This window comes from Pimephales promelas, chromosome 20 (genome assembly GCF_988280905.1).
Source record: "Pimephales promelas chromosome 20, fPimPro1.hap1.1, whole genome shotgun sequence".
NCBI classification, from domain to species: Eukaryota; Metazoa; Chordata; class Actinopteri; order Cypriniformes; family Leuciscidae; genus Pimephales; species Pimephales promelas.
This window is the reverse complement of record NC_142788.1, coordinates 18,886,934-18,908,014: the sequence shown is the minus strand read 5'-3', so window position 1 is coordinate 18,908,014 and position 21,081 is coordinate 18,886,934. Positions and strand designations below refer to the sequence as shown.

Sequence of the window (21,081 nt, the reverse complement as noted above, 5' to 3'; positions counted from 1 at the left end):
CTATACATTGTTATGAAGGACAGGTTAAAAGAAAGCAAATCTAAGCCATTTCTGAGTTATATTTCCTATTCTTTTTGAGATGTATACAAAATACTTTTCCTGCTTGTTTACTAGGACTTCACTTACCTGCATTTTAGACTAGACTATAAAAATGTAAATATATAAATAATATAAAAAACACATTAAATATTTTATAAATTTTTTTAAAATAAAGATATTTCTAAAACTAAATTTTCTACAGACTAAAAATGTGGAAACTACTAATGATGTATTGAAATGCTTGTTTAGTAGGAATTCACTCACCTGCGTTTTAGACTTCTTGGCGCTTGCCCTCTCAGACTCTTCTGTGTCAGAGGCTCCTTTTTCTCTCTGACGTTTGGCACTCTTCATAGGCGATGGCACCTCTTCCTTTGTCTTCTGTTTTGACAAAATGAAAACATGTTTCCTCTGAAAACAAATTCCTGTGATGCTCAGTGTGATTTCAATGAACAGTCTGTGCACATGGGTCTTACCTTGCTGGGTTTCTTCATCGAGTCAGTCTTGCTGTCAGTGCTGGAGGTGCTGGCTGCACTGGGTGAGGTACGCCCGCTGGAACGCAGATCCTCATTGGTTGGTGAGGCTCTGCCATCTGGGCTGGCGGTTTGCTTCTTGCGGCCACTTCGTAGCGTTGACATCTGAACAGAGAAAAAAAAAAGATGTCACAAATGCTGCTTAAACACATTATATGTAGTTAAAATGGCGCTAAATGGTAGCCAAGTTAGGTGTCTTACTGAGCCGCGGTTCCGTCGAGTCCTCATGCTATGCTTCCCACTGAGTCCATCTTCTTCCTCTTTGACAGGTTTGAACATAAACGGTGGTGGGTCTACAGGCTTCTCAATGGGGGGTAGTTCGCCGTACTTCTTAAAATGGATCCGGCAGTCGGTGCACAGCAGGATGTTCTCGCGACCCCCGTGGTGCCAGTCCTTGGAGGCTGTAAACACAAATTTCAGTTCAGCTGAGCTCTGCTTATTAAACATTACACTAACAGGAAATGCTCTAAGGCTAGCCAAACACTTCATAGACATGCTAAGGTCAAATAAGATGTTTACGTATCAGACTTCAATGCGATATGAATGCAAACTGCATCAACAGGTCAGAGCACTTAATGAGACAAAAAACAAATGAGTAACTGTGAGATTGGATAAAATTAGAAATGACACGCTCTGATGTCCATCTGCCAGATGAGGTACGGGGCCGAGCATCAGCGGACTCTCAAACTGAGAGTAATTACAGGCTTGCAGAGGGGATTATTATAGTCCCCTGAAGAGTCACCTGTCTCATGGTATCACTATATTAGGTTAATACCTCCAACACTTCAACTTGGGAAAAATTGAAGGACTGAGGAAAAAAAAATCATTGTTTTTTGTTTGTCACACTGTTTGGTCACTCGGCAAATCAGAAAGAATATGGGCAAAATTATACAACAATTAGTGCCAGGCCTCTAATTTGATTGGACAAGCAGCGTTCCCAGTATCAAACTTAATATTCATGGCATGAACTTAAAATAAAATGCCAAACGTTAAATAAACTTTGTGACAAAAGATAAATAAACAATAAATACACATATAAATACAAATACAATAATTCTAATAAAGATATTTAAGTGTCTAAATGTAAATTATTGAATAACTACTTGTTTACTGAACTGTTAAATTAAAACAGCAGCACACTCAGTCTTTATGCTGGTCTGAATATCAGCAAGGTGTGTGATAATGCTTAATTTGATAAAAACTACATAAATAAATGTATAAATATAAAAACATTTATTATCCTTTCTAAAATGCAAGTTACAGTAACTTATTGAGCTGCTGCATAAAAACTACATCACACTCACAGTCATGCTGTTGGTCTAAATATCAGCATGATATTATATATGATATGATATTTAATTTGCTGATAAATTTTGCACTCACTGGTAGAGAAACAGTGGCGGCAGGCGTAGCCCTTCAGTTCCTGTTCGCTGTCTTCACTGTCAAAGTCATCTTCGCTGGCTGAACTCAAGTCCACTGGAAAATAGAAAGATAGGATGATAAAGATAGGAGACTGTAGTTGTCAAATGATGTTTAAGACAAAACAGAGGCCTGTTACACTTAATACATTATCAGTGGCTTTTTTTCTGGAGAAAAGGATAGTACACATAATTAGAGCGATAAACCTCCCTGTTCCGTCTCTTATCGGATATGAGATTTCAGCTGTTTACTTTGAAGAATCACAGAGGGGGATCTGTGCTCTGAAAAGCCATATTAGTCTTGGAAGATCAGGGATGTCATGTTTAGCTGTGACAAGAGTCTGTTCTCTGTCTCTAGGAGGAAGAGAGGTAGATTGCACTTACAGAACTCGCTGGAAGGTGGGCGGGAGGGAGTGTTGACGGGAGTGGAGGCGGTGCGGGTCTTGATTCGGCGGAAGACGGGTTGTCTGCGGTGCCTGCGGTGGGCTCTGCAACTGGCAGCCTCTGGGGTTTTCTTCCAATAATAGTAAAAGGTGATCAGCTCCCCCTGTGAGATGGCAAACACAAAAACAATCTCATGAGCCAGCAGTTAACCATTTAGGCAGTCTTACTGTATAAAATTGAACAAAGAAACTACAAATACTACACAAAAATATTGTTGATCTGTTGGATGTGATGTGAATATGGCTTGATAAGTGAAAGAATAGGCCACAGGCAGCTGCAATGAAAAACTTCAGGAGTTGGTTGATAAAACCATTTTAGTTTTGATAGTACAAAGAAAGGAAGGGAGAAGATAGTATAGAGTCCTGGACAAAGAATCCATGCCAGGTTTGCCAGCAGACCGCCTTGTGATGTGGCCGTGTCTGTCCCAGGATTAGGCAGTGAAGCTCTCTGAATGCTGGGATATTAGGATCAGTACATTGGTGGCTGCCTGGGTGGCAGGCGTTTGAATGGAAACAAAGGAACATGTCAGGGAGAGCTTTGGCGCTACAAATAGGGAGTAAAATGGCTCCAAGCCCCTGCACTAGAAGAGTCAATTGAACTTTAATCAAACATTCAGAGGGCGCGCTTGCCAGGGAGTAAGGCATATAAATCCCGAGCACAAAAGCCAGCCAGGAAATCAATACCCTACTGAAACATTAACACATGCAATCATGGATCAGAAGACGCTTTTGCTTAGGCAGCCTGCACAAATTAACTGTAGTTTTCCGGACACGTTCAAAATAATACACATGCCCTAAAACCGTTGTCTGGTGGAAAAGCAATTACGAATTTTTCCTCTGGTAGTTCCTCATTTCTCTCTTGTACCTTTCGGTTTCTTCCCAATTGAATCATTTGGCTGATTCTGGATATTCATTTCAAGACATTGCATTGGAGTGGCTTGCATGTCAACAGCTGAGCTTTTATCATGCTTTAATGTGTTAATGTTGCAGGAATGAGTGAAGAGGACAGACACGGGGTCTGACAGGGTCTGTTAAACTCAGGCTGAATAGGGCTTGGGTGTCTTTAATGCGTATTGATTGCTTTCCCTCTTTGCTTCGGCTGTTCTTCTTGACATAAATTGGTCATTAAAATGCTGCTCTCCCCAACACATTAACAGCTTTACGGCAAACACTTCAAACTATTCTTGGCAGCAAGTGGAAAAACATGTACTTTGAATCCTAGACTATTCATAGGCTATTTTATTGCTTGAGTGAAATTTACTGAACCATATAGATTTGCTTCGCATGCCTGCACTTGAGCATATGAATTACATTTACATAAATCACAAAAAAGCTGCAGTCTGATGGAAAGGCTATAAAACTGAGGCTAGCTCAACCAAAGCTACCATGTCTGACATGGGCAAACACACAAGATAAGCCTCATACTTGCATCCTCTTCTTATATAACATGTTCCCCTCAAAAAAAAGTAATCAAAGTACAGCATAAACACCAAAACAATGGTGTGATCGGAATAAGCCATTAAAGAATAGAACATGAAAAATGCACAAACCACAGTTGAAGGACTGAAAAAAAGCACATTGAGCAAATGTTTCCCCATGCATCAAACTCATCAAGAGTAGCCCATCTTTGAGTGGTCCGATGGACACACGCAAGAGGAATACATCAATTCCTTGAGGGTGGTATAAATGCTTGCCAAATGAGAAACACAAGGCTGACAAGCTCAACTTAAAGTATCCAAGCCCAGCTCCCGTGGGTTATTTATCCGATATGATGAGTGGAACGTGCAATGGCCAAAGGCCCGGGCCCGCTTCTGAGAGCAAAAGGCATTTGGCGGGGTCGGTCAGGGCGCAGGTGCAGGCCAAAGGATGGCAGGCTTCCTGATGTGAAATTTAATTGAAATGTGCAGATCAAAACTGTTCAGCAGGACAGCGGGCAGGCTTTCTTCACAGCCTAATGACTGTTCAGCACCGCATCCCCCTCCCCTTCCTCATGGTTGCCCCTTACTTTTTATTTTCCCTCCCTCTATTTGATGTGAGCTTTGAAGCATGAAACCTCAACTTAATGCTACAGAAGATAAAAAGAAAAGGTCATTTTAGCCCTCAACAATTTTGCCAGAGCTCTTTATAGCTCTTAAACATCCTAGAGGAAGGCAGACGAAAAAAAATGCGCTCTGGTTCAGAGTAATAACACTGTGAAAGGAATCACTGTGGTCATTCAAAAGTAATTTAGTCCATAGGCTATCAAGACAGGTGTCAAGGTTGAGAAAGAGCCGACAACCACGGGCGAAGATAACGCAGCGATGTTTAATGCAATCTACTGAAGCAATATGTAGAGGAGTAGGGGAACGAGGATGAAACGAGTGATGAAATGTTTTGAGAGGATCATCTGTGATGATGACAAATTTCCTTGGGTGATAACTGTACGATGGAGAGCTATAGAAAAATCCCCTTTCAAGCTGGAGGAGAGGCGATGGAAGAGGAAATATGATTTCATTTGAAGCATGGAGGGGCTGTGCCAAGTCACAGGCGCTGGGTTTGTCTCTCATCCCTCACTCGTTTCAGCGCTGCCCATTATTTCTGACAAAATGTTGCTGGATTGTTCGCCATACAGAAGAAAAAAAAGCTATATTTTTTAAGGTGCAGCACAAAAAACATAGGACAGACAAAGAAGCTATTTAGTATTTTATATAGGGAGATGTCCTACTGTGAAGCAAAATAAAAGATGACATCTGGGGGAGGAAATGTCTCCTGTGAGTTTCAGTTTGTAGTGAAGGTCTGTGAAGCTGGATGCACATAGTGAGTTAGTGTCAAGTGCTAAGACTGACAGCTTGAATACCAAAGCCAGGACTTGTGTCAAGGTAGGTTTGTTGGAGACAAAAGTGAGATTTCTCTCTGCTATCTGTAGTGAGCATCAAAATGTAAAATTTAAGCTTTTTTTGTTTTATTTATACACTAATGTGCAAAATATTATGGCAAGGCAAAAAAAGAAACCACCACTAATAATATTTTTAAAAGACATGGCTCAACCATAAATAAAAAATTAAAATATCATGCTGTTCCACACCTGTGTAACAAAATATGTGAAAAAATATATATTTCCCTCCCCCACTCTTAAATTTAAAGTCAACGTCATTGTTTTGCAAAAAAAAACAAACAAAAAAAAAAAACGGTTGAAACATTCTTTAAAATATCACACTAATTTGTTTAAATGCAATGGTGATTAAATGAAAACTATTTAGATTTTTGGGTGAACTCTCTCTTTAAGGGTGTGTAACATTTTAAAAATGATTTGAGGTACAAATAGCAAAAATCCTTAAACTAAAAGATAAACATTTTCCTGAATAGCTATTACTGTATGTGGAATTTCCTCCATTAGCCCCGAATCTTTAAGAAGAAGAGAAGAGTGTGCACCAGGGAGCGGGAGATACTGACAACGTAAGCTTGGAATTATGGAGACATTTCAGAATGCTTCCATCTGCAAAATTTTTCTGGAGGGTGGATTATCTGACAAGGAAGGGGCTTACCTCCTATCACAGCACAGAGAAATGCTTTTTCCACTCTGATTTCACCTCGAGAAAACCACCGATGTGGGAGCATGCAAGCACAGACTGTAATTTCCAACAGATTACACTTTTTTTAATTGCAGCAGACCATTCGGGATAAACCATAGCTGGGCCTTTTGGTCATGTGTGCGTCTGTGTGTAGGACGGGTGTGAGGCCTAAACTCCTGTATTTATACACTCATCCGCACTCAGGCCTGGACTTGAACAGATGGTTTCTGTTTTTCCTGGCAGATTTGTGACGAAGCCACAAAAGGCCCCTGCTTTGACAGTGAGCCAAACGGTTAAGGCTGTAGCTGACAAATACAGGGGAAGGAGAGCAGCAGAGAATGCAAGGGAGGGCAGCGAGAGGGGAGAGAAAATGGAAGATAGCAACAGACAAATCAAGCCCGCCTGAAAAAAACCTCAAAAGCATTTGCTTGGTTAAACAATACAAAAAATTGGATACGAGAACATTTGGTCACTAGGTACAGACAGGGAATGTGCAGCTGTAAACATTAATTAGTTGAGTTGGCCCGTGTGCTTTCTGGTTCTCGCATGGAACCGACTGTGCCCAAGTACATGCGGAAGGGTGAGACATGCAGAGGTAAAGACAAATTCAATCCACCGTCACAAATAAAGAAAGCGAAAAGATATTTGACTTATGGCACTGCACTTTATAGCCTTTAAAATCTGGATACTTACAATATTGTCTTCAACAATTTTATACAGTACAATATACTTTTTTGTAATTTAAAAAAACCTATAGCAAAAATAAAATTCATTAATAAAATTGTACCACAAATAAAGAATTTAAATTAAGCTATTAAAAAAAATTATACACATAGAGATGTATTAAATATACATATATTTAGTACACTGCAGCTAATTAATATAAATTTGAATTTCAAAATTAAAACACACACACACACACACACACTCTCTCTCTCTCTCTATATATATATATATATATTCAATATTTAATCATAAATAAATTGTAAACAAGTATTTCATTAAATGTATGAGACAAAATACGCGCATTATCGCATAAATTTTTTTTTGTTAAAAAAAGTTACTACAGAGTATATTTACTGTAACCACTAAGACTTCATTTGATCGCTTGGCTTTTTTTTTTTTTTAATGCCTTGCCACCAATTTTTACTCGCACACCAGGCACTCCACATTGAGGGTCAAAATAAATGCAGCTGAAATACTGTCTGAGAAGAGCCCTGAAAAATCACATTGAGAGGAGATGTCTATTACTGTAACCTTGCTCCAAAGTCAACAAAGCAATGTAGCACACTACAAAAACAGGCTCCATTCAAACACCATTGCCCAACCTTTTGGTTAAATCTGGCAAAATTTGAGAGGAAAAAAAAAGTGCACTACAATGGCCTTGGCTGATAGAGCAGGGTATAAAAGGATATTAAATGGACAGTGAATCCCTGCTGCGCTGTCGCTTTCTGTTGGAAAAGAAATAAGCCGTGTGCGCGTGCAGGTCAACGAGTCACAAGCAGAGGAATCAGCAGTTGTGTTTCCCTGCTTTAAGCGCTTTCAGCCAATGGAGGCAAAAGTACGCCACAGCAAGACTTTTTGATCGGGGTCGATCTCTTTAATCCAAAAGATCAAGTTGCACAGCCACAGCTTTGTTCAGAAAGCCAGACAACAAACACCACACACGGCTATGCATGCTCACTTTTCATACACACTAAACAGAAATAATTATAATTTAATTGTATAGCCTATCTGGAGGAAGTCTAAACCATACAAAATGGCCAAGTACACGAAGATCAAAAATATTTCCAAATATTTACCAAAACAAGCAGACAATTTTATCACGACTGGACAGCTGCTGGCGATCGAGCAGGCCGCCAGTTTTAGCCATTTTAATTAGTGCCCAACCCTCAATACCTCTAATCACACAAGCGCCTCTCTAGGGCACTGGCTGCAGGGCTAACATCTTTGCAATGAATTCAATTTGACATTTATACAGATCGCACCAGGGCAAACATCTGCTACAAGGTTGTAGCGAGAACAGTTCTATAATCTTGGCCAAAATTACAGGGCCCGAGGGCCAGGGCTGCCTCCTTACACAATTGGATCTTCTGCAACGCCAGCAATGCAGCTGGATTACACCATGGCTGCTTTACGATATGGCTGTTTTTCCAACATGATGGAAAATAACCCTTAAACATCTCGGCCCACATTACAGAGTCTCCATTGTGCAACCTAATGTTCTTTCTTCCTGCAGGTGCAATTTAATCAAGCTTTGGAGTGTTAACAGTTAGTCTGCACCCTCCTTAAACAAGTGTCCACCTAGCATTAAAAAGCCAGGGGCAGATTTCCAAAAGGTTAAAGCGCACAGACTGTTGTCTCAAAGTGCTGCAATCATACCAAAATTTCAGATTTACCAGGGACAGACCAATGTGCCCTTTAAAATGAGAAGCATCTGGAAATCTTCCAAAAAAAAAACCCTACAGAAAAATATTAATAATTTCTTAAATTCAAATCAAAAAGTCAGTATATAATAAACTGTCAAATACGAATAAATAAATAAAGGAACACTTTTGGCCATTTAAAGTGCATTAAAAATAATCCTAAAACAATCTGCAACAGTTTATTTCGAATTAGATCATTTGCAGTCTATCAGAAGAGTACAAAGCACAAAAAATCTTTCTGGGACAGCACACAGGCAGATCTGCGATCACATCATGCCGGGTTTGTTTGGGAACATTTCTTACACCAGAACACAAATAATTCCATGACGTTGTCTTTCAAGTGGAGGAAATGGTGGCAGCGAAAAGAGCAGAGACAGTAAGACGACACACCCACTTCCCCAACTTCCTCTTTTATTTGACTTCATATAAAAGCATTCCAAAGAGCTAGTCAGGCCTGGTGTGTTTGCACAGCAGTGGGTGCTTAGCCTTGGCACCGGCTCTTTATGACAAACCCAGCTCATAAGTGCTGAGGGGGGAAAATGAGGAGAGGCAGAAAAGCTGCACTGTATCACCCTCTACGGCCCTGGGCATTGAAAAACACTACGGTCATTTCAAATCCTGGACCAGTTGACCTGGAAGAAATTCACAGGAAAGATTCTTCAGCAGAAAGCCTGGTATTTGAGCAGCAGGAAAGGTTTTCATCTTGGATGGATGAAGTTTCAGAATTTGCCACAAAAAAGAAAGATTTGGGAAAAGAAATGGGAGAGAGGGAGAAAGACTGTAGAGAAAATAAATCAAGCTTTCCGCAGGGTATTGACTGGCACTTACACAGAGCTGGCTTTAAGCACAAAAGCAACTTCAATCTTAAGCAAAGTGGGGCTTTTTAGAGAACACTCGCTGTTCATAGTGTACATTAAACTAACCCCTCAACCCTGCTCTTCAGCAAGACTGTTGTGCCTCCATGTCTTCTTTTTCCATTATCCTTTCTTCTTGTCCTGGTTTTAAGAGGCTGGCTTGTTTATGTATGCATGTGCATAATTAAATAAATGGAACAAATGTCTCCATTCGAATGGGAATTGATATTAATTCAATATAAAATAAAATAATTTTATCATTTTCAAGTCCTGTCAGAGATTACAGCTTTATAAAAAACTAAATAAAATTGGCATCTTCTGAATACTGTCATTAAAGAAAATAAAGAAATAAGCCAACTATTCTAGTATATGATATTAAGATATTAATTTGCAGAATTACAGGATTGTTAAAGCCTTCAAGTATTCGTTCCTTGTTTAAGGTCAATATAAAAATCAACGATTTCAGCACAAAAGTGCACTGCTCCACTCGCTAAACGGGTATTTGGGAGTGTACACATACGGAGTTATTTACACTGTATTTAATTTAGTTCTTTCATCTACAGGGTCATACTATTAACTAATTAAAATGGGCTCATTTAAAATACGTATTTACAGCCAGAGGAATACATGTTGTTCAGCATGAAGAGCAATACTATCAATGACTGTTGTACTTTAAAGGTGACAGGCCTTAACACAGCTTCCCTCATGCTAGCAGGGATCCTCTTTATTGACTAATCATTGAGCTAAGTCAATATCCCATAAAACATGCACTTGATAACCAGCCTATTAGCCAGAGATTGTGTTTTAGTCTATCTGACATGACACTGAGGCCAGTAAAGCCAACAGCTGACCTGATAAAACATTGATAAAACATGTTTGGCACAAACACAATTCATACTGTACTTAAGTATGCGATAAGAATGTTAAAGAAGTGTTCAACTTTATCAACCCTAAAAAAACACAAACTATATATTTTTATAAATCAACATTTATATAATATAAGTTTATTAGTCATTTATAAGTTTAAAGTCATTTATATAGTTTAAAGTCTATATAAGTTTAAATTCATTTATATACGTTTTTAATGTTAAACAGTTAATGAAAAACAATCTAGATATCTTCTTAATATGTTCATGTCAACAAGCTCATGTCATGTTGATCTAAATAGGAATCTTAAACTTTACTCATGCATCAGCTATGACCTGAATACATTTTAATGAAAACAACAAAACCTTAATCTGCTAAGAATACTGTGAAATGCAAAGTAACATGCATTTAAAATTAATTTCACCAATTTTTTTTTTTACATATTACATTACAATAAAATCACATATTTCTGCATTTATTACTTGCAATATGAATAAAAAAACGAGTTTAACAAATAATGCTTTACGCTTAAAATAAGTTTGAAGCTGTACAGAGCTGTAACTAAACGTTATATAAACAGTCATGTTTCTGTTTTGACTAAACACATGTCTCAGGGCCCCTGTACAAGCACCTAACATGCACTGTTAAATCTAATAAGTCCATGTGTAAACTATGGTATTCAATCATTTTCTCAACCACTAAGACATAGCCTTTATTTCAAAACATGAAAAACCACAGTGAAAAGGAGTTAACTTGTTTTAGTGTCCAAAGATGACAAATGTTTTTTTTAATAGGAAAAAAAATTACTTACCGTCTCCTTGTTAGGGAGCAATTCTTTCCGAATCCTAAAAAAGTTCTTCCCGTACTGCCTTAAACCCTTTATGAACCGTTTCTGTTGAAAAAAGAAATGAGAAAAACATTTAAAATTAGATTCTTAAAGCACCCGTAACAATTGACATGAAGCACTACTCATACATTACATTGTGAACCGCAAGGGGAAGAAAACAATGTTGTGATCTTAATCTGAAAATCTCTGCTTGTTCTAGCAAAGCTTTGCTACAGTGAAAAAAAATGAAGGGAAATGACAACAAAAGCAGGAATAGAAGCTGAGATTAAACCACAGTGGAGTAGAAACGCAATGGCAGTTCGAAATCTTAGTGAAAGTTCAGCAAGGTGATATGCATATGAGGGTCGCACAACACTGAAGTTCAAAGCTGAAACTGAACTTCAATAAGTTGCGACGAATCACAACACACTTCTCTCTGATCTTACAATTTGCACGCTCGCACTTCAAACAGCTGCCTGAGTCCTGCGCAAAGTACTAGAATTACAAACCCTTTTGCTTATAGTTACTGCAAACAAACAGAACTTAAAATAATCATGTTTGTGAATGTGAAAAATGGCTGAAGCTTTAAACAAGTACAGTTATCAAGTAAAACATTCACTTAAAAAAAGAGAACAACTTTTACAACACAAACCAAAGAGTAACTTCAAAAATAAAACAAATAAAATAAGACCTCTGTAATATAAAAGTAGAATTGGTGCCTTGAATGCTTTTCTATTCCTTTAAGAGCCACAGACTGTGTGAGCCATAAAAAAGCAGAGGCAGAAACATTCATAACCAGCGAAGCAGACAACCAGCAGATTTACTTTCTTGTTCCAGCGGCGAGCCCCGCTCCACAGTAATCTCAGTCAACGGTCCTCAACAAACAAACTGTTCGGAAAGCCTGGGAAAAGTCCACTCGGCACACGACCCAAATCTCTACGTCCACTCAAAAGCAGTAAAAAAAATTGAGGTGCAAATCCAGAGTCTCCGAAGGTACGTCGTTTTTTTTTTTACGAGCAAGAGATAGCTTGTCACTCTCTGCTCCTCCACTACAAAGGGGAAGGCTTTACATGTGATCTTTCTGCTAGAGAGCCTCTGGTCTGCGGCTGGCTGGAAAACCTGGAGCGGAGTCCTGCGATGCATGGTGGATTGAGCAGTTGTGTCACACATGCGTTTTCGGCGAGCTTTAAGTGTGTGTGCGTATGTACATCACCTCTACGTCTGCGCTTCTCATTACTCAAACTCCAACCCCCTTATGGTGGCTTTTACAAGGGAACCATACGGTATAACAAAGCACAAACTAGTGAGAAAAATCTTTGTAGAGGTTTTAGACGTGGTTAAATGATGCAAGTCGTTTGCAAAACCAGTCGTGGATTTCCTCTGGCATTCTCAGCCAACTTATCAAATGCATACTAGTTATGTAACCAGGAACTGTTTACACATGGCGTTTAAAAGAACAATTTGCAGTGAGAAGAGAGAGAGTATTACTTCCTTCTCTCTTTCAAAGCTCTGAAAACATGCAATAAATTAGATGTCTGAGTTTAATGAAATTCCCAATCCTGCAAATTAAAACTAGATATAGCCTCGTCAGGGCAACCATAACGGGTCGAGATACGCAAGCATTAGAAACAAAATTACTACAGACGACACTGTTCATCTGGTGTGGTAAAGAGGCGGATGATTAACCAGCAGGTGGTGCAATGTGCAAAACGAGCGTGTGATGATCTTTAAATGCCCCTACGACTAAAGTACTAGTTATGAGTTAGGGCATGTCAGACTATCCAAGTATCAAGTTATTTTACTCGAAGTTTTAAAGGGCTTAACATTGAGGGATGCAAAATAACAGGACCAGGGCAAGAAAAGGAGTTAAGTAGATAAATTAGACTCAAAAACTACAGTCTATGTTTATCGAGTTATGTTTACACCCTGGTGACCCAGACCAGGACCAGCATTTGGCACTGGGACCACTTAATCACAACTATTTTAATCTCACACTGATGAGTATCTAACAGTCTCATGTGTTAATCAATCCCCAGCCTAGCGACTACAGGTCTAAGGTGTGAACACGTTCATTTTGTTGAACACATTAAAGGGATCCGAGCGCACCTTCATTATCCGAGGTCCCGGATCCTGACCGGCAGGACAAAAATCAATTACACCTGCCAGAGCGGCACATGTTAGCAGCCTGATTATGTCACCTTAATTATGTTTCCACTACTGTAATATTTACAGTGCGCTGCAGGCAGGAGTCTACGTGCACGGCTGTCTCGTTCGCTGCGTGTCGGCTCCACTTTAAGGCTCCATTTCAGCTGCCTGGGCTCGCTGCACTCTGAGCGCAACTAATAAATCATCCACCAATCTGCTCCCTGAATTGCTCTGCCTCTGCTACGATTGCTCCGGCCCGCCGTTGCTAGGCAACAGGGCAGATAACGGGAGGGGCTGGAGAGCGAGGGGAGAGTGGAGGAGGGGTGAGAGGGGGAGGCGAGCGCTACCGAGTCACCAGCAGCCCGCTCTGTTGAAACAACAGGCTTCTTTCTGTCAAAAATGTTTCCAGTGCGCTGGCTCTGCTTTCTGCCTCTCTCTCTTTCGGCTCGACAGTGCTCTATTGTAAAAGAGAGCGGTGAGAAGGGAATACAACTGAAAAGGCTATTGTGATGCGTGCGCACTTCCTGCCTAAATCATAATTGTTAAAAGCTGCAAAACTGGTTAAGATCATTCAAGCATGTACAAACAGATGGTGTCAGAACACTCCATACAAAACACACTAGTGGGTCCAACATACACACACAGAAACACACACGCACTCTTCAAATACCAAGAATGCCTAACATTTAGCTCTATTGCACAAACACACGAGGGTCTTATGAAACCAGTGTGCTTGGCCTTTCGCTGAGGATGACCTGCTATGGGCGAAGACGAATGAGCAGAGTATACAATTACAGTCACAGATAGCACAACACACAAATATGACTTGACATGACAGCAATGATGATGGCACTTTCAAACACAAAGCAACCACAAAGAGGGATGAGAGCAAGCCCACATCCTGTCCATTTCGACCTTACATAACATCAAAGCCACAACAGAAAAGAAGAGAGACATGGGGGGAAACTATTACGGCCCAGCCGTAGTACCAGTCCTATTAATATGAGCTTCTAAATCAGGCCGCCGCTCCCGCCACTTAAGCATTTGCTTAGCGCTTGAGTCTATAAATATGCATAGATTTAGCTTAACCGCAGCTTTTCTTGTGTACTGTGTAAAACCAAAGGTGACAGGAAATTCTCTAACACACCCTTCCTGCCTGCGCAAATCTCATGGCAATAAAACGGTCTTTAAATCTGAGCGCTAGCAACTCCACTTCACACATAAAGTCCAATGACAGAGAAAATATCTCCAACCATCTCAGTGGTTGTCGACTAGTTGGTCTCAAGTCCGTTTATATTTGTAGTATTATTTGAATTATATAACAAATTGTAATATGTTATACATATTTGCATATAGTGCTTCACTGAATTTCGATCTGTGTTTAGTCTAAAAACATGTTATCATGCAGTCAGTTTTCATTATACTATAGTATTTTATTCCGTATAACATTATTCATAGAAGTACATTTTAAAGCTGGACATTCTAAGGACATTTTTTGTTCACGTTTGTGTCGTGTCATCACTTGATGTCCCATGTAAATATTCTGGGTCCTGAAGCAAAACCAGTTTAAAACCACTGAACTAAACAAACATGCAACATTGCATGCGGGTGGCCCGCAGGAAAAAGTCATGATCTGCTGTCCTGGGGGTATTATTCCCTTCTTGTAAACTTCCTTTATTACTGTGCACTGAGATTAATATTAAGGAGGGGGAGGAGGAAGGTGTTTATTTTTTTTAGAGAAATTGTGCAGGCTTCTTGGATCACCACTGGGGGGCCATAATCTTACCAGGTTGCCCACTGCTGCACAGAGCATTTCAACTATCTGGAGCTTGACGCTGTCATTTGTCAACTTGTGACAAGCTAAAGATAATACACAGCAGGGCAGAGCAGCAGATAGCAGTCCTCACTGTGGGGTTATATGTCAGACAACCTGAAACAGCACTCAGTGCTCTTTTTCTGGCTGTTTTAAAACACAGTGAGCTGCATTTTTGAGCATCAAAGGCACACATTTAAGCTCAGCCTCTCTTAAAGGGATAATTCACTCAAAAATTCAATTTATTCACCTTAATGTATTTCCAAACCTGTATGACTTTTTGTTTTTTGGAACGACTTGAGGTAAAGATTACGATGATGAGGTTATGACCGAATGTGTGAACTATCTACCCGCTGTTACCATTCTAAAGTTTTAGGTCAGTATTATTTTGTAAACATTTTTAAATCTCTGTTGTCACTAATGTTTTTAGTCTCATGTTTAACAAATGCTGCATTATTTTCCGATAAAATAGTAGAAACTTAGCTTGGATGGCAGCCGAACTTCCACAACATTTGAGCATGGGAAGTTCGGTCTGGACTTGATCTGATGAGAAGCAAGTATGCCCGAAAATTGTCAGGGCGGGCTTTACGCGATGATGTACAGATGATCAACAGTAACGTAATCATCCATATCACCAAAGAGCGCTTGGGTTGAATTCGTTTACAACAAAGAATGGCTGCCACTGGAGAATTTAGATGTGTAGAGTCAGCCATAGCATCTGTTATAGAAGATCTAGACAGCACATTAATTTTAAAAAAAGGAACAGAAAACCGCAATCAAGGCATTTATCGATCGGAAAGTTCGGGTTTTTGCCGTCTTTCCTACGGGATTCTGCAAAAGTTTAATTTATCAGCTGGCCCCACTAAGAAGATGGGACGCAATGAAAACCCTGGTGGTCATTGTGGTTTCTCCTTTGGTCACACTCATAGAGGACCAAGTGAAAGCAGCAACCGAAATGGGCAAATATAGTTTAGACTCATCTTTTTCCCTTGTGCATATAGTTATGTTGACAACTATGCATGGCTCAACATAAGTCATTTACTCCGTTGCTCTGATCTGGTCTATCCAATTTTGAGTGCAGAGGTATTTTCTTTCCTGGTTCGGTTGAAACGCCCCATAATCACAGCCCAATGGAGCATTATCAGACTCACATTCTGACTAGAATCTCAGCGTGACAACATCAGGCTAGTAAAAACTAGCAATATTGTGAAATATTACTGAAATTTAAAACAGCTCGGTTCTATTCTGGCATATTTTTTATTTTTTGTAATTTAGTGTTTTTATTTATTTTGAAAAAAGTTGACAACATTTTGTACAATAAGAAAGAAAACTTATATAGCTACCAATTCCCCTCTAACCCACCCCACACCCACCCCATAGCACTTCTATTCTGGCATATTTTAAAAGTTAATTTGCGATGTCAAGGCTTCAATTACTTTCAGCAGCCATTACTCAAGTCCAGTCACATGATCCTTCAGAAATCTTTCTAAAATGCTGATTTGGAGAAAAAACACTTCTTACCAATTTTGGAAAAAGTGGAATAGAACGTTCAGCATTTATTTGGAAAATATCTTTTTTTTTTTTTGGTAAAAATGTAAGCATTTACTGCTCCTTTTGATGAATTTACTTCAGTGTATTCAAGTATTTGATCCCATCCTTAGAGGAAATACAGAAAAAAAAAAACTCACAGGGAGCTAATATTTCTTACACGGCATTACTAAAATGGCTTACAAGATTAAAGGGTGTTACATATGACATGCCATTTTAAAGCATTACCGCGGGATCTAAAAGAATTCTCTCGATAAACTGTGGCACGGGAAAAGAAATAAAATGGCACTCTCTGTGGCTGAAAGCGCTGCAGGCTAGTTGAGAAGAGAGGCTCCGAGGGCCGGGTTGAGAGGCTGAGGGAGACGGGTGACAAGTGACCCTGAAGAGGGGATGATTCTGTCATTTCTGAGACAGTCACTGTCACTTTTATTCACATTTCAAAAAGGAGCGATGGAAAAAGAGCAGGAATAATGAGGCCGTGGACCTGCAGGCAGAGAGAGAGAGAGAGAGAGAGGGAAAGCAAGGGATAATAAATAAATGAGGAGCAGCGGGGCTGGTGCGAGCGTCCAAGGTCAGGGGTACATTTACACCTGTCCCTCAAGGCTGCAGGGCTGAAAAAGCACAACTTGAAATCAGATCAGGGGGAGCGGTGTCCTTGACAGTGCAGTGGTGGCCTGGCTGGGTTACAGACAGGGAGGAGGGGGCAGCTTGCCTGTCCCAAACAGCCTCCTGAGGGGTGCACGCACGCCACATAGAAAAATACCAACAGTGGTGTAATCGAGGCCTGTGCTCATGCAGTATTTATTCAGCATCTCTATTATTCATCTCAGACAGACTGTTATGCAGTTCGCTTCACACACACGTGCGTACATTAAAAAACAGGCCCACACTCAGTTAAACATGCCAATGCAAATCGATACACACAGCTAATTGATCTTTTTTAATGGGCTTGCTGGCACCATTGACATGACCACTACTTTTAAAATTCAGCCTTGTAGCTTTTATTGAGTGTGTACATATACACACAAACACAAGAATCGATTTAATATAGAAAAAAAAAGCTACAGCATACTAAAGCCTGTTGGGATGGAAATAACCTAATAAACATTTAAGTGTGTGTTGCTGAAAAGTACGTTCAGAAGAACTCTAGTTTATTAGATGACAACTATGAATGGAGTGAGTTTGAATGTGAGTGAATTAGGGTGACCAGATTTCTCATGGTGGAATACGGGACCACCAGGTGGAATTATTTCTCATATAAATTATTTCGTAATAAAGATCTTATAAGGCCTAGTTAATTTATTTTTGTTATTTAAAAAAGCAGCAAATTATAAACTATAGTCTAAGTTGGTTTTTAGGTACATGTTTATTTAAAGATACAATATGTAATTTCTTTTGCTGCTAGGGGTCGCTAACCTCTTACAATAACAACGGAATTATAGAACTTGTCGTCGAGCCGATGGATCTAATAATGTTTATCGATGAGTGAATACATTGATGTTTTTATCATGACTGTGGTTTGAAGCAGGTTGCGATTGCTAATAAAAGATCAACGCCACACGCGAATTCCACGGAATAAGAACATTTAATGCTACCGAACTACCCGCAAGTGTTGAATTATTCACACAGGACAGTTTATTAGATGAATTAAACTTGTGAGGTAACGCTGCGCTATTTCACTTGGTCTACACGATCACACTAAACTGCATTTGAGTGTGTTGAAAGTTATAATGTTATATTGGTTTGTTGGCTATATGACACTAGCAGTAAACTAGATCAAAATTAGAATAACATACAGATCAGAGTATGTGAGCGGAGTGGGAGTGGAGCGAGGAGGATGGAGCGCTCCACTACCACTCAATCACAGTTCATTTCTTGCCAACGGCTCATTATAGAGCTGCATTTAGTAAGGATTCACACATTAAGCACATTACGCTAGCATGGATCACTCAAATCAGAAAAAAATGTGAGTGTTTATGATGATGCCGATGGACATGAGTGGCTGCGGGAGGTTAGTTGTCAAGCGTACTGGATGTGATCTAAAATTGTTGCCGCTCCACTCCGCTCACATACTCCGATACAGAACAAATTCTAAAATTTCATCATGTTGAAATATATAACATTGATTAGTTGTGTATATTTACTTACCTGTCTATAAAGTAGCCTACATGTAAGAGCTCTGTCAAGTCAAAGTTAGTCGCGGAATCGCGGTATCTCGAAAACGGCACGCTGATATCTATCCTCGATTTAGTTCTTCTTTTTTCCCCAAAGTCTGCTTGCCATGGTCCATAATGTTTAAACAAAACAACAGCGTGCAGCTAGAAGTTACGCATTACGTAGTTGTCCACGTCTGTTGCCATGGTTACTATCGGAGAACTCCTAGCGGAAACCATAACGCAGATATTCCGCCATTGACAGGCGACAAGTGAACAGGGATTCCGGGATGGCCAATTATTTAAAAATAGTATATTCTCTGAAATGAGAAATCTTTGGGAACTATTGGGATATTGTAAGTACACAACTGCAGGAAATATATCACACTGTGCAAGTGATTTTTGGATATTTTATTATATAATTCTCACATATTGTACCTTTAACATGTATAATAGGCCTATATTTAACATCTTTTGTTGTTTGATTAACATTACACAAATAGGTATTTTAGGCTGCTGTCACTTTAAGACCGAAAGCTTTTACTGTATTGTGAGATACTCCAAATGATGGGATCATTCAGGCGCACAGAGAACTTAATTTAGTATCGCATGCTGTCTGAGAGGTACTTCTGGTGCGGGTCACCAAATATTTTTCAATATAAGTGTGGAAACTAAAAATAGAGCTGAAATGCGGGACTGTCCTAAGGAAACTGGGACGTCTGGTCACCCTAGTATGAAAGGAGTTTTGGCACTGTGTGCAGATCATGAAAATGTTATAAGGTCTTTTATTTTTGCCTATGTCAAGCCCTTCATGGAGTGTTTAAAGGTAAACGTATAATTGCTTTTCAGGCTATTATCGACACAACAGATCTCTTTCCACCTTTTTTTCCTTATACTATAAAGCACAACTGCAAGCACAAATTGCTTTCAGGTACACAGATAAATTTAAGACTAACACAAGCTGACCAAAACTTTGTTTCCCCCTCCTTTGCTTCTCCCTCACAGGGAAGATTTATTCCACAGGCCATAAACAGGATGCAGCTGCCCTGTTCTGCTGGAGGAGCTGGAATCCTGAGTGCTTTTCAGCGGACGACAAAGAGCCAGCAATGCAGCGAAATCCGGCCTTCCCTCTCCAAATAATGAAGAAAGTTAACTCGTTCACTCACCACTTCGTCTTCTGACCAGCACTTCTCGATCAGCTTGGGCACTGGCTTCTTCACCAACCGCTGCAGGGCTTTCCCGGCATCATAGCTGCTCTCATGAAGCTGTGTGAAAGACGACAGAAATTCACATTAAATGTTAGCCCTTTTGGAAATGTATCTTTACAAGCTACTCATTACTTACAAGCTAATCATTTGTATGAATCTCAGCTAGAGTGACAATAATGTTTAAGAATAAGTGTTATTACTAAATGCTAATACAAGTTAACGCATTGAAAACACCACATCCAAGTGAACACTAATTTAACCTTAACCTCCTAAGTGCCACGCCCCTCTTTTTGAATAAAAATGAAAATGCACAATTCGAACTTAAATGGTTGTAATTCAAGAATGAATTATATATGTATAATTTGGAATATATATGTAAGATTGGTCTTGTTTTAAAGAAGACATTTGGCAGATTTTCATAGAAGAAATTAAGAAAGTGAAATGGAAAAAAGTTATAGAAGTTTGAGTTTATGAAAATGTAAAAAAATATTCCTATTTTATATAAAATATATTTTTTCAAAACCTGGTGGACTCTAAAACTGCAAGAAAATCAAAGTCAAAACTCTGAACAAGTTGTGTTTCAAATTTTTGGTTGATATCTCAAAAAATTAGCTCTCAGTAAGATTTGGTTGGGCGCAGTACCCAACTTTTTCACTAGGTTACAACCAGACTCCATTACTTCCCATATAAGTGCACCTCCATTTCCATATGTGTTTTGAGTGATCTGAACCATTATTTCCGGAATTTTCCTACAGTTTATGAAGTAGGCATCCAATTCAGAAGTAGTAAGGGAAGTTTGGCATATTTTGATATAAATTCAACCTCAATAATCACATACAAATAACACGCATGTGCTTTATAGCTTGGTGCCACATCACAAATAGAGAATCTATCATTTTTTTCTTTATATTTAAAACATTTTCTTTTTCTTTTTCTTAAAAAAAAAACTGTGGTTTCTACCATTCTTTCATGATTTTCATGTTCATCACTATTTCAAAATAAAGGTCTTAACACGCTTTAGGAGTATGAAAATATTCTTGTTGCAAATTGATAGATTACGGCTCTTCTGTAATTTATTTTGACAATCACCAAAAAGATATATAATGTGTCAATATTAGTTTAAGATTAGTAAAGGATATTACTGTTTTAAATATGTAATGGCTATGGGCCCGTCGGCGGTGCAACTTTAGAGGCCAACTTGAGTCAAAAATACTCAAATCTAATAAAATCCTAAATGGAAAACCTCCTGATTTAACTGTT

At 39.2% G+C, this 21,081-nt stretch overlaps 1 protein-coding gene and 1 long non-coding RNA gene across 8 annotated transcripts in view; one reads left to right on the top strand and one right to left on the bottom strand.

Annotated features, from left to right (window-relative positions):
- The window catches only part of rerea (arginine-glutamic acid dipeptide (RE) repeats a), a 159,166-nt gene that overhangs the window by 7,193 nt on the left and 130,892 nt on the right, over positions 1-21,081 (bottom strand). For all 7 annotated transcript variants that reach the window (XM_039652986.2, XM_089124660.1, XM_089124659.1 and 4 more), the window contains 7 exons: positions 19,780-19,878; positions 10,940-11,020; positions 2,372-2,534; positions 1,953-2,045; positions 771-970; positions 513-674; positions 304-417 (listed from right to left, as the gene is read on the bottom strand). In XM_039652986.2, coding sequence (XP_039508920.2) covers positions 304-417; positions 513-674; positions 771-970; positions 1,953-2,045; positions 2,372-2,534; positions 10,940-11,020; positions 19,780-19,878 — 912 coding nt within the window. The remainder of the gene's footprint in view (positions 1-303; positions 418-512; positions 675-770; positions 971-1,952; positions 2,046-2,371; positions 2,535-10,939; positions 11,021-19,779; positions 19,879-21,081) is intronic.
- Positions 11,757-20,837, top strand: LOC148970630 (uncharacterized). Its single transcript, XR_016148272.1, has 2 exons — positions 11,757-11,947; positions 19,619-20,837. It is a non-coding gene; the product is annotated as an uncharacterized LOC148970630 (long non-coding RNA).